This window comes from Macrobrachium nipponense, chromosome 30, assembly GCF_015104395.2.
Source record: "Macrobrachium nipponense isolate FS-2020 chromosome 30, ASM1510439v2, whole genome shotgun sequence".
In the NCBI taxonomy this organism is placed as follows: Eukaryota; Metazoa; Arthropoda; class Malacostraca; order Decapoda; family Palaemonidae; genus Macrobrachium; species Macrobrachium nipponense.
Genome location: NC_087218.1, coordinates 7,271,516 through 7,286,817, shown reverse-complemented (window position 1 = coordinate 7,286,817; position 15,302 = coordinate 7,271,516). Strand labels below are relative to the sequence as shown.

General features: G+C 45.3%; 1 protein-coding gene across 1 annotated transcript in view; it reads right to left on the bottom strand.

Annotated features, from left to right (window-relative positions):
• Nucleotides 1–15,302, bottom strand: part of LOC135202248 (uncharacterized) — a 224,928-nt gene that overhangs the window by 173,731 nt on the left and 35,895 nt on the right. Inside the window, 1 exon segment of the mRNA XM_064231528.1 lies at nt 5,864–6,009. Within this exon segment, the coding sequence (XP_064087598.1) occupies nt 5,864–6,009 (146 nt within the window).

Genomic DNA, 15,302 nt, shown 5'->3' with positions numbered 1-15,302 from the left:
TCTTGGACATGGGCATATCTGGTCTCCTGACCGAACACCATAAGTTCTCCGCAGAACCTCTACAATTCCTTATTCTCCGAAGGTATTCTCTTAGAGCCCTGACAGGACACAGGACTCTTTCTGGCTCTTGACCAATGATCTCCGCCATCCCCTTGATCTCGAAAGACCTAGGCCAAGGGTCAGAGGGGTTTTCATTCTTAGCCAGAAACGTCATCCCCAAAGAGCAGACCGCATTATGCCCTTTGAAGCCGACGTGCTTACTTATAGCTTGTATTTCGCTAACTCTCTTCGCCGTCGCCAGAGCAGTTAGGAATACAGTCTTCTTCGTCAAATCTCGCAAAGACGCAGTGTGAAGTGGTTCAAAGTGACTTGACATTAAAAACTTCAGGACCACGTCTAAGTTCCAAGAAGGCAACTTAGGAAGGCACCTTGGTGGTCTCAAAAGATCTCAATAGATCGTGGAGATCTTTGTTATTCGCTAGGTCTAGACCTCTATGGCGAAATACTACAGATAAAACACTTCTGTAGCCCTTAATGGTCGACACTGCTAACTTCAAATCTCGTCTGAGATAAAGGAGAAAGTCGGCGATCTGGCTCACAGAGGTCGTGGTAGAGGAAACTCCCTTCTTCTTACACCAGCTCCTAAAAGCTGCCCACTTCGATTGGTACACAGCGATTGATGAAGGCCTCCTTGCGGTGGCGATAGCCTTAGCCACAGGTTTCGAAAAACCTCTCGCTCTGGCCAGCTTCTGGATAGTCTGAACGCAGTCAGACTCAGAGCGGAGAGGTTTTTGTGGTACCTCTCGAAGTGGGGCTGTTTGAGTAGATCTCTCCTTGACGGAAGAGATCTTGGAAAATCTACCAGGAAGGACATCACCTCTGTGAATCAGTCAGCTGCGGGCCAAAAGGGGGCAATTAACGTCAACCTCGTCCCTTCCGAAGCTGCAAATTTTCTTATCACTTCCCCCAGAATCTTGAAGGGGGGAAATGCGTAGAGGTCTAGGCCCGTCCAATCCCATAGAAGGGTGTCTACTGCTACTGCTCCTGGATCGAGAACCGGGGAGCAATAAAGAGGAAGTCTCGCCGTTCTTGATGTCGCGAAAATGTCCACCAAAGGACATCCCCAAAGACCCCACAGCTCCTGGCATACGTCCTGATGGAGGGTCCACTCTGTCGGCAGCAGTTGTCCTTGTCGATTGAGGAGATCCGCACGGATGTTCTCGACTCCGGCAATGAACCTTGTTAGGATCGTGACTTCTCTCGCCTTCGCCCAAAGAAGAATCTTTTTCGCTAGAGCGAACAGGGAGCGAGAGTGCGTTCCTCCTTGCTTCTTCAAGTATGCCAGGGCTGTGGTGTTGTCCATGTTGACTTGGACTACGCGACGGGAGACTTTGTCTTGAAAGAAATGGAGCGCCAACTGAATCACTGCCAGCTCTTTGAAGTTGATATGCCAGGCTACCTGTTCCCCTCTCCAGGTGCCTGACACTTCCTCCCCTCCTAGTGTTGCTCCCCACCCCGTGGATGACGTGTCGGAGAACAACACTAGGTCGGGGTTCCGAAGCTTGAGGGACATGCCCTCTGACACCTTCAACGGATCGAGCCACCATCTTAGATGGCTCTTTACCTCTTCTGAGATGGTTAAAATCATGTCGAGGTTGTCCTTGTCTGTCCAGCTGTCCGACAGGAAGAACTGAAGAGGTGGGAGGTGTAGCCTCCCCAGGAAAACAAACTTCTCCAGCGAGGAAATGGTCCCCAGCAGACTCATCCATTCCCTCACCGAGCATGAATCCTTCCCTAGAAAGGCTGACACTTTTCTCTATGCCTTGTTGCTGACGTTCCTGGGACGGAAAAAAAATGCCCGAAAAGCCACTGAATCCATCTGAATCCCCAGATACACCGATGGACTGTGTTGGGGTCAGATGTGACTTCTTTTTCGAAGTTTACCAGAGTCCCAGGGACGCAGCTAGAAAGACAGTGTCGTTGCAGGTTCCTCCAGGCACCGGGTCTGGAACGAAGAGGCTCGTATGGAGCCAGTCAGTCCAGTATAGGAGCGGGAGATCCTGATGTTGCAAAGATGGAGCCACCTCGCCACATTCTTCATTAAGATGGTGAACACAAATGGGGCCTTACTCAGTCCGAAACAAAGAGCCCTGAACTGAAATACCTTTCCTTTCAGGACGAAGCGAAGGTACTTCATTGATTGGGGATGTATCGGGACGTGAAAGTAAGCGTCCTGTAGGTCGAGTGATACCATCCAATCTCCAGGTCTTAAGGCCCCCAGAACTGACTGAGGTGTCTCCATCTTGAACCTCTGCTTCTCTATAAAGAGGTTCAGACGACTTACATCCAAGACCGGCCGCCACCCTCCCGACTGTTTTGGAACTAGAAACAATCTGTTGTAAAATCCTGGCGATGCCAGGTCTGAGACCTGTTCCACTGCTCCCTTCTCGAGCATCTGCTCAAGCAGAGCGAAAAGTATCTTCCGTTTCTCTCGACGATACGACGGGGACAAGTCCCTGGGCGTTGAACTCAGTGGGGGCGGCTTTACGAAAGGGATTTTGTACCCCTTCTCTATGATGTTGAGAGACCAGGTGTCCGCCTCTCTCTCTCTCTCTCCAGGCTTCTACAAACAACTGCAGCCTGGCTCCTACCGGCGACTGAAGGACAGATCTCTCATTTCTTACCCCTAGACTTAGCCGGGGCTCTACCTCTAGGAAGACTTCTTCCTCGGGGTGAAGATCTAGCTGAAGTTCCTCCACGAAAGGGCTTCTGCTTCCTAAGAGACTGGCTTCCTGAAGACGTGGAGGGGCCAGTAGGACGCCGTGACGACTGAGCCAAAAGATCTTGTGTGGCTTTTTCTTCAAGGCTTACTGCCAGATCCTTCACCATAGCCTGGGGGAAGAGATGGCTCGAAAAAGACGCAAACAAAAGCTCTGCCCTCTGTGAGGGAGAGACAGATTTAACTGCAAAGTTGCAATAAAGCGATCTCTTCTTCAAAACACCTGCGGAAAAATGAGAGGCTAACTCCTCCGAGCCATCCCTGACGGCCTTGTCCATGCATGACAATACACTGGACAGCTCCCCGAGGCTAATCGAATCTGGCTTACGAGACTGGTTGTCGAGCACTCCCAAACACCAGTCTAAGAAGTTGAAGACTTCCAAGGACCGGAAAAGGCCCTTCAAATGATGGTCCAGTTCTGAAGTCGTCCATGAAACTTTAGCTGAAGCTAGGAGAGATCTCCTAGAAGCATTCACAACGCTGGCGAAATCTCCTTGCGCTGAAGTAGGAACCTTCAGTCCCAACTCTTCACCAGTTTCGTACCACATCTCTGCCTTGCCACTAAGTCTAGACGGAGGCAGGGCGAAGGTGGTCTTTCCTTGTGCTTTCCTTGATTCCATCCAGGAGTTGACCTTACGGAAAGCTCTCTTGGTCGATAGCGAAGTCTTCATTTTAATAAAACCAGGCGTCTTGCTTGCTTTCGACGATGAAAACTGTGAGGGAGGTGAAGGAGGAGCAGAAGGAAGGAAGGTATCCCCGAACGAATCACGGAGAAGCCGAGCCAAGACTTGGTAGTCCGATGAAGCAGACGTCGAAGGTTGTTCTCCGTCAACATCCTCAGAAGAACAGCTTAACTCCCCTTCTTCCTTACCAGAGTGTAACGCCGGAGGAAGAGGCAAAAGTCCTTTAGCCCCGAGTCTCATATCCGAATGATGTCGTGAAGAAGTGGGGAGCGCACCCGAAACAGAATCCTTCACAGTAGTAGGATCAGATACCAAAGCTTGTGGAGAACGTGATGTTGCATGATGCCGTGAAGCGTCAACAATAGTCTCGGGAAAAGCGTCCGAGTGTGAGCGAACTTCCACGTTCGCGCCCAAAGCGATCTTACGAGCGTCCCTACAAGCGTCCATCTGAGAGTCCAGCGAAGCGTCCCTCTGAACGTTCAGCGAAGCGTCCCTCCGAACGTTCAGCGAAGCGTCCCTTCGAGCGTCCCGCGAAGAGTCAGGTCCTGCATCCTGACGAGCGTTACGTTGGGCGTCGAAACGAGCAGGTCGAAGAGGAGCAGAAAAGGAAGACGCCCGCTCCTTACTACGAGGATCAGCACGTACTGAAGTCCGTACAACAGATACAACTTCGTCATCAGCAAATGCGTCAAGATCGGAATGCCGATCGTCCTCTCGCCGAGAAGAGAGGGGAGCGCGATGAGACCTCTCTCTCTCTCCAAGGGCGCAAGAGTCAGATGACGTCTACCGCCACCTCTAGACGAGCACTGGGGAGAAGAACGAAGTCTAGAGGGCGAAAAACCAGGAGACGGGGAAGAACGAGGAGAAGGCGAGGGAGACTGTCTGGTCCTTTTAATCGGCAGTCTGTCGTCCTTCCTGCGACGAGGAACCGTCTCCTTCTGCTTAAGCAAAGCATCCAGTTGACGTTGCATAGCGAGGATGATCTCAGTCTGCGAAGTCTCCTTACGAGGAGAAGAGCTGTGCCTGTGAGAAGGCGAGGGGCGAGGGGACGCCTTCTTCCTTCTCACAGGAAAAGCCCTGGATCTAGAGCGACTGGGGCGCTCGAAGGTGTCATCGTCGGATGACGTCCTAGTCTTCTTCTGAGGCGGAAAAGCTACGCTTTCCGGAGAAGACCGCCAATCAGACAGAGCATGACATGAAGCGTCTTGATCTTGGAAGGTCCTCTTCAGAGGCCGCGAATCCGGACGAGATTCCCACCCCTTGCGCGGGGAGGACGCGTCAGAAGACGAAAAACAATCCTTAGGGAGGCGTGCACGAGCACGCTCCTTAGCAGCCTGGGAAGCGTCTACAGGAACTGCTGAAGGGACGTCAGATCGGTGGGGGCGGGGATCCCGTACCCTCCTTCGGCCTTCGACATGCCCTCTCCCTGAGTCCTGGGGAGCCCGGCAGAGGTCCCAGCCTAGAGGCGCTATAGGGCCGATCTGACGCCCCCCTCCACTTCACTAGGGAGGCACTATCACTGCCACTTTAAACACGTTTTGCCTATTTTTCTAGGGCAAGCACTTTGGATTCTAGCACCTCAACGAATCCAGAATAAGAGAAAGGGCATTACCCTCCGCAGACACCACTTTAGGGCCCGAAGGCAACACTACGGGGTTAGGAGTTACAAACTCTACAGGAGGGTTAGAAGGGGATACATTAATACCCTGTCTGCTACCAGACTTACTCCTGGAGGAAGACCTCCTGATCCTGTCACGCTCTAATTTCTTAACGTAGGATTCATACGTCTTCCAATGCAAATCAGTTAAACTTTTGCATTCAGTGCAGCGAAAATCATACTTACACACTTGTCCCCTACAACCCTTACATACTGTGTGAGGATCAACCAAAGCCTTTGGTAGCCTCACCTTACATTCATCCTTCATACACACCCTGGCGCTAGCCGAACTAGACCCAGACATCTTATTCAAGGAAAAAAAAAAAAAACCAAGCCAAAATCCAGACAATCCACAGTCAACGTGTCCTAGCTATCGATCCAATATCAAAAAACCAAAAGTCACGAGGATACTCAAGCAATAACAGTTTCCAAAATCCTGAGGCGGAGGTGCTGTAAACAGATGTTTACAACACCGGCGACAGAAAAAATCTGATATAAAATGGGAATGGTTCCTGATAACCCGCCTCCAGCGGCGGGAATGGGAGGGTACTAACCACCCTACTCCCACTACGTGTGTTGTAAGTTTTTAGAAATTCTGTCGGACTTCAGAGAATACAGCTATATATATATCTGACAGGTAAGTTTCATGAACAAAATCTATGTTCAGGGCAGACAAACTGTTCTACTAATTTCTGGAAATAATTACAAAACTCATATTAATAACAGAATTGCTGTATATCCCACCTGATGACTTTCATTCCATAGTAGAAGTTGAAGTTTTGAGAGGTCTTCTTGTAACTTCTGAATCTTGCTTATCTGGGCAAAAGATAAAGTTTCTGTTTTGCAGTCTAACAAGAGACTTGGCACAATATCTGATGGATAAGGTGTTTCTGAAACAAGGCACATGTTTAATTCATCTCATTCTTAGTGCTTTAATCTTAATTTCATTCATTCACAACAACACTGGTTATTTTAAGTTCATATATTTTTTATTAACTAGACATAAATACTGACACTGCTAATTAAGACCTTAGACAAAAAGTATCAAATTATAAATATAAGACCAAGATTTCTATGCATAATTTCATAGAACATACACCAAGTTAGCAAATTCCACATAAACATCCTGGGGAATGTAAGAATACTTATCAAGCCCATCACAACCCCGGTGCCTCCCAAAAAATGAAAGTCTCCTGCTGAATCTTATTCAGTTATTGCAAGGTGTCATTTTTTATTTTCAAGGTATCTTTCCATCATTCATATACCAGTGTGTCCCATGCAGAGCAATCTAGCAATGACGATTGCCCTAAATGAAGGCACACAGCTACATAAATGATACAAAGGAACCTTGAAATTCAAAAGTGATGCATGGAATACTTGACATCCAAAGAATGTCTTTGGTAGTCAACTTCAGTTTTGAGGAAAGAACTTTAGATATTCAATGCTTATGACAGTGAAAAGAAAGAGCAGTTGGACAGCAAGACAGATCCAGAAAATAAAGGAGATAAAATACAAGGACCTAAAGGTGGAACTGGAAGGAAACTCCAAAACTGCAGTAAGTAATTTTAGCTGGAGAATTTGGACATCAAGACTGCGAAAAGGAAGCAGGAATGGAAGAGAAGCAAAAGCTAGAGTGAGTGCACTAGGGGGCAGAGATGCTGAAAAACACCTTTAGTAATAACTACACTGCACCACTGAAGCCACCAACCACCTATAAGGAAAACAATTATACAAAAAATAATTTTTGTGTGTAAGTTATTTTTTCATACTAACCTATGAATAATATAGAGCCCACACTACAATCAACACAATCTCCCCAGACCTGTGCAATGTCTAGTAAGTTCATGTATGTATGTGGGTCTTTGACCTACTGATCAGTAGTAGGCTAACTAACCTCTCACTGTTATGTAGATGTGAGATGGAGAACAAGGGAAAGGGGGGTGGGCACTGCACATATTATTTGCTGGATTGTATAAAAAAAAATCATGCTATAAAAACAAATTTTTTTCACAATAGTACACCCATTTATCATGAGCCCACACCAGTTCAGGTGTGAAGTCAAGTTGTTCATCATGTAAGACAAGCAAACTTGTAACCCAGGAAGAATATTATATCTATGCATGAATTCCCTGTTGCATAAGTTACCAAGGTAAAAACTGAAGTAGTTTGAGAAGAGCCTAAACTTATGCACAATCACTTCTACTTGGCTAGCCTTGTCTTCCAAAAGCACTGTATACACTTCACTTCGAAAATTACCTGCCCCAGACAGTAGGAACTGTCTCCTTGGAGGCATGTTTCCTCCATTTTATGTGGTGATAAAGTCTACAGTTCTTGCTTCATGGATGCCTATTCAACTTGAATTAGTGACAGACAGCTCTCATTTGGCAGAAAAAATAAAAATTTTCATAACTGAATTGAATTGAATATAGAATTTAGGCAAGAGGCCAAGCTCATGGACCTATGAGGTCATTCGGCACTGAAACAGAAATTGACAGTAAGAAGGTTTGAAAGGTGTAATAGGCGTAACACCTCACAGTTACGCTATGACTCATTAGTTAGGAGAGAGTCCAGCAAAGTGAGATGGAAGAAAGAGAAAATTATAAATCTTACCTACACTGTTAGATAGCTGATTCCCACATTGAGAAAAGGAAGGTGGGTACTGCACCTAGACAAAATCTGCTCAGCCAATCGAGCTAAAGGTTTCTTGCATGAAACCTAAAACCTGATCTGGAATCACTTTCTGGATCTTACTGCTCCCAAAGTTGGATTCCACTCAGGGATCAAGGCTCTCATATGTGTGCAGTGAAGAGCAGCTTTGCAAAGGAAACTGCTCCAGTTCAGTCCGAATGAAACAGAAGCAGCATGAGATCTAAAAAGCCCTATAAATTAAGTCAATAAAAATAAATATCTTTATGATATAAAGGTAGTACACTCCAATACAATATATGTACCCTCATGCTTGCCAAAATATTAAAACCCAGGATTTAAAACAAAGAGCCCTACAGATTGTTCTTTCTTTAGTTCAGGAAAGACTACCCACTACAAGTAGTAGGACTAAGGGCATAACTGTTTTCAAACACGTTTCTGCATGCTTAATGTAGTGATTGGCCAAACCAAATCGCACTTGTAATGCACCAAATTAATCCCATCCTCAAGCGACAAATTGTCATAAAATTAAACTAAGTTGCAACAGCTCTCACAATATGAATGTCTACCTGCAATAAAGATCAAAGGTATGTAGCTAGTTCTTGTGCGCTAGCCTAATCAAATGCATCACAGAGAACCTCATATTCTTTGACAAAGACGTTCTAAGTTTCTAAAAGCCTTAAACCAAAAGGTCAACTTTGCCTCTTCCAGGCTTAACCTTAGACAGACATTCTTGATTTTCTAAAACTATAAAACAAACAGTAAACATTGCATCCTCTAGGCTTAAGGGGCCGGCCGGAACCCTTATATATGGGGGTACAGGGCGAAAAATGTAGTCATGAAAAATTTCATGGAGCTTCGTTTTGGCAATGGAGAATACAAAATATTTCATCAAAATTCCTCTTACTTTCGTAGTTACAGGGTATGTAATTAGTAAACATAATTCAATAAGCCAAAAACATTGATCCGTACTAGAAACTGCAATATTTCTTCTGTTATCGTATATTTTTATAATTATTGTTCAAAAAAATGATATTGTTATGATACAATAAAGTTTGTTCATACTTACCTGGCAGATATATATATATAGCTGTATTCTCCGAAGTCCGACAGAATTTCAAAACTCCCGGCACACGCAGTGGTCGGCCAGGTGGTAGTACCATTCCCGCCGCTGGGAGGTGGCGTAAGGAACCATTCCCATTTTCTGTCAGACTTTTTTCTAGTGCCACTGTCTCCTGAGGGGAGGTGGTGGGCACTTTGATTATATATATCTGCCAGGTAAGTATGAACAAACTTTATTGTATCATAACAATATCATTTTGTTCATGAATCTTACCTGCCAGATATATATATATACTGAATCCCACCTTTGGAGGAAGTGGGAGACAGATTCGATTTTGGGAAACAATTGCATATATATGATTGATATTTTGGTTCCTTAACTGTTTAGCATAGCTGACTTCGTGAGTACCGTCACCCAGTCTGCTTCTGCTTTACTAGAGACTCCAGCTAGGTAGTGACCTGTGAAGCTGTTAGGTTCTAGAGGATCTGTCAACGGGGGCGTGACCACAATGCAACTAGATCCTATATTATAGACCTCCAATTTCGGTACTGCATTCCTAGAGGTGCAGCAAGGACGTGACCTGTGTAGCTGGTGCGCTCTAATGAACTGTCACAGGGAGCGTGACCACAATGTGAAAGATCATATAGGTGTTGTTTAGACAACCGAATGCTGTTAAGCTTCACTGGAGGTGTTCCAGCAAGGACGTGACCTATGTAGGCTGGTGCGCTCCAGATGATTTGTCAATGGGGGGCGTGACCACACTGTGGGACAAAAAACATTTTACCCTACTATGAGGTGAAGCAAAAAACAATACCCACCTGACCTAGCCTATCTGGTTAAACTTCGTAAAACCAAGGCTAATGGAGGGAAGCCTCCGCCTAAGGCGGCCTACCCAAGACCACAAAAAACTAAACACTACTACATAACATAATAAAATAAAAAATAATAAAAAATAAAATTAAAAAGTCGAAACTAACATATTATTTTCTAAAGATAGGAAGAGTGCTACTCTCTGTCCCCAATATATTGTCTGCTGCGACATATGGGCCCAAAGAGTAGCAGTTTCTTTCGTATGAATAACCTCACCTACTGAAGGTAGTGAGAGGCAAACACCGAATTACTACGCCAAATGTGGCATTCAAGATGTCATTGAGTGCCATGTTCTTTTGGAAGGCTACCGACGTAGAAATAGCCCTCAGTCCATGCGCATTCACCTTCAACACTTTCATATCACTGTCTTGACAGGATGAATGCACTTCCTTGATGGTGCCCCTCAAGAAAAAAGCCAAAGCATTCTTTGACACTGGTAACCTTGGCTTCCTGACCAAAACACCCACAAGTTTTATAAAGAAGGACCTCTTATAAACCTTTGGTTCCTATCTTTTCAGACAGAGGGTTGACTTCCTAGCTATTGACTTAGGAGTCTGCTTCGTCTCAAGAGCCTCAGCGAGGATGTGACCTATGGGTAAGAGTTCTTGTGGGTTTGCCGATGGGGTCTTATCCACTTACTCGGCAAAGCCTAACTGGCATTTGTCAATGGGTGCTAATCCACTCATATGACCATATACCTATGCCTATTAGCATAATTAAGGAGCACAACACCGATCCCGATCACTGATCCTAACACGAGGGTTAGCGCTTAATTTTAAAAAGAGTTAAACTAAAATTAACTCACTAGTTAAGGATCAGTGTCGGCTCCCTATCCCAGCAACGTATCCGCAGACACGAACAACCAAGAGAAAAGGATCTCTTGTAGGTTGAATTGACATCCTTCGTGTAACGGGAGGTCAACACAGAATTGCATCTCCCGTAAGTGACAGCTCATATGTCCTTTATGACATATTGTTATGGAACCAAGAGAATTCATAAAAGCTCGCACTTCATGCATAGGTTCGAATGGACTGGACATGAGGAACTTCAGAACTACATCCAAGTTCCAAGACGGCAACTTGGGTTGTTGAACCTTCATCGTTTCGAAAGATCTCAAGAGATCGTGAAGGTCTCTGTTGTCCGCCAAGTCCAGGCCTCTGTGCCTAAAGACAACTAAAAGCACACTCTTATAACCCTTGTATTGTAGAGACTGGCAAGTTTTAGATCCTTCTCAGAAAGGAAGTCAGCAATCTGGCTCACAGGTCGTGGTGGAGGAAAATGCCGTTCTTCTTGCACCAACTCCTGAAGACTATCCACTTCGATTGTACACTGCGTTGGAAAACGCTCTTCTTGCACTGGCGATAGCTTTCGCACATTGACTGTATAAAAGCCTCTCGCTCTGGCCAACTTTTGGATAGTCTGAATGCAGTCAGACTCAGAGCGAAGAGGCTTCTGTGGTACCTCTCGAAGTGGGGCTGTCTGAGTAGATCTGTCCTTACTGGAAGCGTCCTCGGGAAGTCTACTGCAAAGGCCATGACCTCTGTGAACCACTCTCTCGCAAGGCCGAACGGGGCGAACAAAGTCATTCTCGTCCCTTCCGACACCGCAAACTTTCTCATGACTTCCCTAAGATCTTGAACGGGGAAAGGCGTACAGGTCCATCCCCGTCCAGTCCCAGAGAAGTGTGTCTATCGTCACTGCAGCTGGGTCGAGTACTGGGGAGCAGTACAGTGGAAGCCTCTTCGTTCTGGACGTCGCAAAGATATCCACGAGCGGACGTCCCCATAACCCCCACAGCTCTTGGCATACCTCCTGATGCAGAGTCTACTCGGTTGGCAGAAGTTGACCTCGTCTGCTGAGGAGATCTGCCCAGACAATCTCTACTCAGCTACAAACTTCGTAAGGATCATGACGTCCAGTGCCCTTGCCAACAGCAAGATCTCCTTTGCCAGAGAAAAAGGACTGAGACTGTGTTCCTCCCTACTTCTTCAAGTACGCCAGAGCTGTGGTGTTGTCTGAGTTGACTTGGACTATTCGATGAGAGACTTTTTTCTTGGAAAAACTGGAGAGCTAAAAAGATTGCTGCCATTTCCTTTAGGTTATGTGCCAGGACACCTGTTCCCCTCTCCAGGTGCCTGCCACTTCTTTCCCCCTAATGATGCTCCCCATCCCGTGGTGGACGCGTCGGAGAACAACACTAGGTCGGGGCTCTGAAGCTTGAGAGGACACGCCCTCCGACAGCTACACTGGATCTAGCCAACATTTCAAGTGATGTTTTACCTCTCCTGAAATTTCCAAGATCATGTGTAGATTCTTGTTTTCTTTCCAATTGTACTTGAGAAAAAAATTGTAACGGTCTGAGGTGCAGTCTCCCCAAGGAAACAAACTTCTCCAGCGAGGAAATGGTCCCCAGTTAGACTCATCCATTCCCTCACCGAGGCACGAATCTTTTCCTTAGGAAGGCTAAACACTTTGTCTAAGCCTTGCTGCTGACGTCCCTGGGACGGAAACGCTCGAAAGCCACTGAATCCATCTGAATCCCAGATACACGATGGATTGGGTTGGGATCAGATGTGACTTTTCAAAATTCACCAGTAGTTCCAGGACTTCACCAACGATTAAGTTTGTTTGAAATCCTTCAGACACCGCGTTTGAGTGGAGGCATGAATGAGCCTGTCGTCCTTCGAAGATAACAATTGCGAAGGAGAAGACTGAGGGGCCGCAGGCTGAAACTATTCTTCAAAAGAGGCTCGAAGCCATCGAACCAAGACCTCTTCTTCTTCTCAACTGACACACGTTCGGGAAGATGGTAACCGTGCTCTCTAGACAACCTCTGGAGAGCTGCATGAAATCTAGAGAGCAAGGCAACTGGCGAAAGAGCGGTAACGAGGAGTAAGGATAAGGGGACTTGCCCTGGACTCTTGATTGGCAGCCTATCATCCTTCCTCTCGCGATGTGGCTTTGCCTTTCTCACTGCAATCAACAAAACAAGTTGTTGTTGCAAAGACACAATCATCCTTTTCGATAAAGAACATTCCTTCTCAGGCAAAAGGCTGATCCTTTGAGAAGACGATGGGCGAGGGGAAGCCCCTCCTCCTTCTCCACATGGACCGCCAAGGATATATCTTAGGATGCTACCTAACGCTGCAAAGCATACTCATCGGAAGACGTCCTCTCCGGTGAAGATCGCAACACAGTAGAAAAGAGAGAGGACGTGAAGCGTCCCCCTCCCTGAGACATACATCATACATCTTAGCTCTCTTTTACTGCGAAAGTCTTCCAATTGCCCAGGAGACGACTGCAAAGCAGAAGGAGCTAACGGACGAGAAGCGTCCCCCTCCGGGATGAGCAAAGACGACGGCCGCCTGCGACCGATAGCGTCTTCGTTCTCCTCAGAGGGAGCGAGACCCTCCGAGAGTTCCAACTCCTGCGCGGGGAGGACGTCTCTGAAGACTAAAGTAATCTTTCAAGATTCAAATTCTATGAGATTATGAGCCATGACATCACCTATAGACGAATCTTGACTATGAGAGATGTTCAGAAATCATTTCTAGATCATCTATGCTATTCCAGTTTTTCTGCAGGAAAAACTGGAGAGGTGTGAATTTCAGTCTATTCAGGGAAAACAAACTTCTCCAGCGAGGAAATGGTCCCCTGCAATTCATTCATTCCCCTCACCGAGCATGTTTCCTTCCCTAATAAGCTGCGTTTCACTTAAACAGGAGTAATTTGAAGACACTGTAAAGATTGTTTCATTTGTTTCTTCCTAAAAGTCTCCTTCCTGAGATCCATTACTAATTCCTCTGATTCTCGGCGAATGTCTGAAGAAGCATTACGTTGTGCGTCCATCCAAGCGTCCTGCCGAGCGTCGCGCTCGGCGCTGTCGTATTTGGCAGCGGAAGGAGTCCCCTTCATAATCGAACAAGGGACGTCTCGGCGAGCTAATTGACTGCATCTCTTGCACATCATTCTTGTTTCGAGGGAAATCATGTGTGCTATGCCGCTGTAGACTCGGACAAAATTCTGTTACCATGCGGTAAACCAGAACCGAAAAACAAAAAGGTCTAATACATATATAATATACATACACACATATACATTTACACATATACATCTATACAGATATATATATTACGGTATATATATACAAATATACCCATCATTCATATTATATATACACATACTACATACACATATATATATTTATTTATTTATTTTATTATTATTATTATTATATTTTTTTTTTTTTTTTTTTTTTTTTTTTTTTTTTTTTAATGAAAAAATTCTCGCAAAGTGAAGATGTTCAGCCATGTATGCTAGAATTCCCCAATCAACCCGAGGCTAAGGCCGTGATTGTAGGGTATGAAATACGGTTGGTCCGTCAATCCCGCAGGAGAGAGAGAGACGTACCTACTGCGCATGGCAGAACAATCAGATGGAACTGAGCACTGGGCATTACGCATTAGTGACGCAGACTCAGAGAACGTTCGTCGTTCTCGCACTGCTCTGCCTGAGTTGCCACCTACACCAATTCTACGAATGAATAGGTTTACTATCATTATAGAGCAGAAACCAAAATCCATCAAACTGGTATATTTAAGCGAAACTGAATTTGATAAATATAAAAGGCTAACTTGGTATTGTCATAACAATACCTTAAATGTTTAAAATAGGGAAACCGGCAACCCCTGAATAGTTGCAGGGAGAACCGATTAAATGTAATAATAATCGTACTCTCGGTTGTCCTCCGTAGGAGTAACTATGGTATGAGTATATAACTTGAACCATACAACCGTTTGATAGTATATGACGTAAGGCGAAAATAATATTACTATGATACAACATCGCTTGTTCACCTTTACCCGGCAGATATATATATACATTATCTAACTGGTAAGTTTTATGAACAAACGTAGTATTTTAGACACTTGGACAGCTACCTCCCTACTACATTCTGCCTCACCGAGGTAGGGAGAGCCATCACGCGGTAGTGTTTTGTCAATGAGAAATTATACGCTTACGCGATAGAATGAACACTCATGGCATTATCACTATACTTCACTACACTACTATAACTTTCCAATGCAAACATGATTCCAGGCTACGCAAAGATTTAAGAATCACAGATAGGGTATTACCCTCCAAAGACACTATTGTAGGGCCCGAAGGCATCACAAGTCTTTGGAGGGATAAATTCTACTGGACGGGTAACTTGTGTTACACGCCTGAGAAGACCTCCTTACACTATCACGTTCTAGTTTTAACGTACCTATGATTCATAAGCCTTCCACGCAGAATCAGACATATTTTCACACTCGTTGCAGCGCTCATCAACATACAAACATGTTCCTACAATTCGCGCACACTGTATGAGGGTCTACCGAAGTTTTCGGTAGCCTAACCTTGCATTCTTCCACACAACATACTCTGGCCTAGTCGAACTAGATCCAGACATCGTAAGTTTAAGGAAAAATCAAGCCAAAATAAAAACAATCCACAATTAGCGTATGCCTAACCACCGATCCTAATCAAATAACCAAAAATCAATTGGGATACTCAAGTGACCAAAAGAGTTCCAAAATCCAATGACGGAGGTGCAGAAAA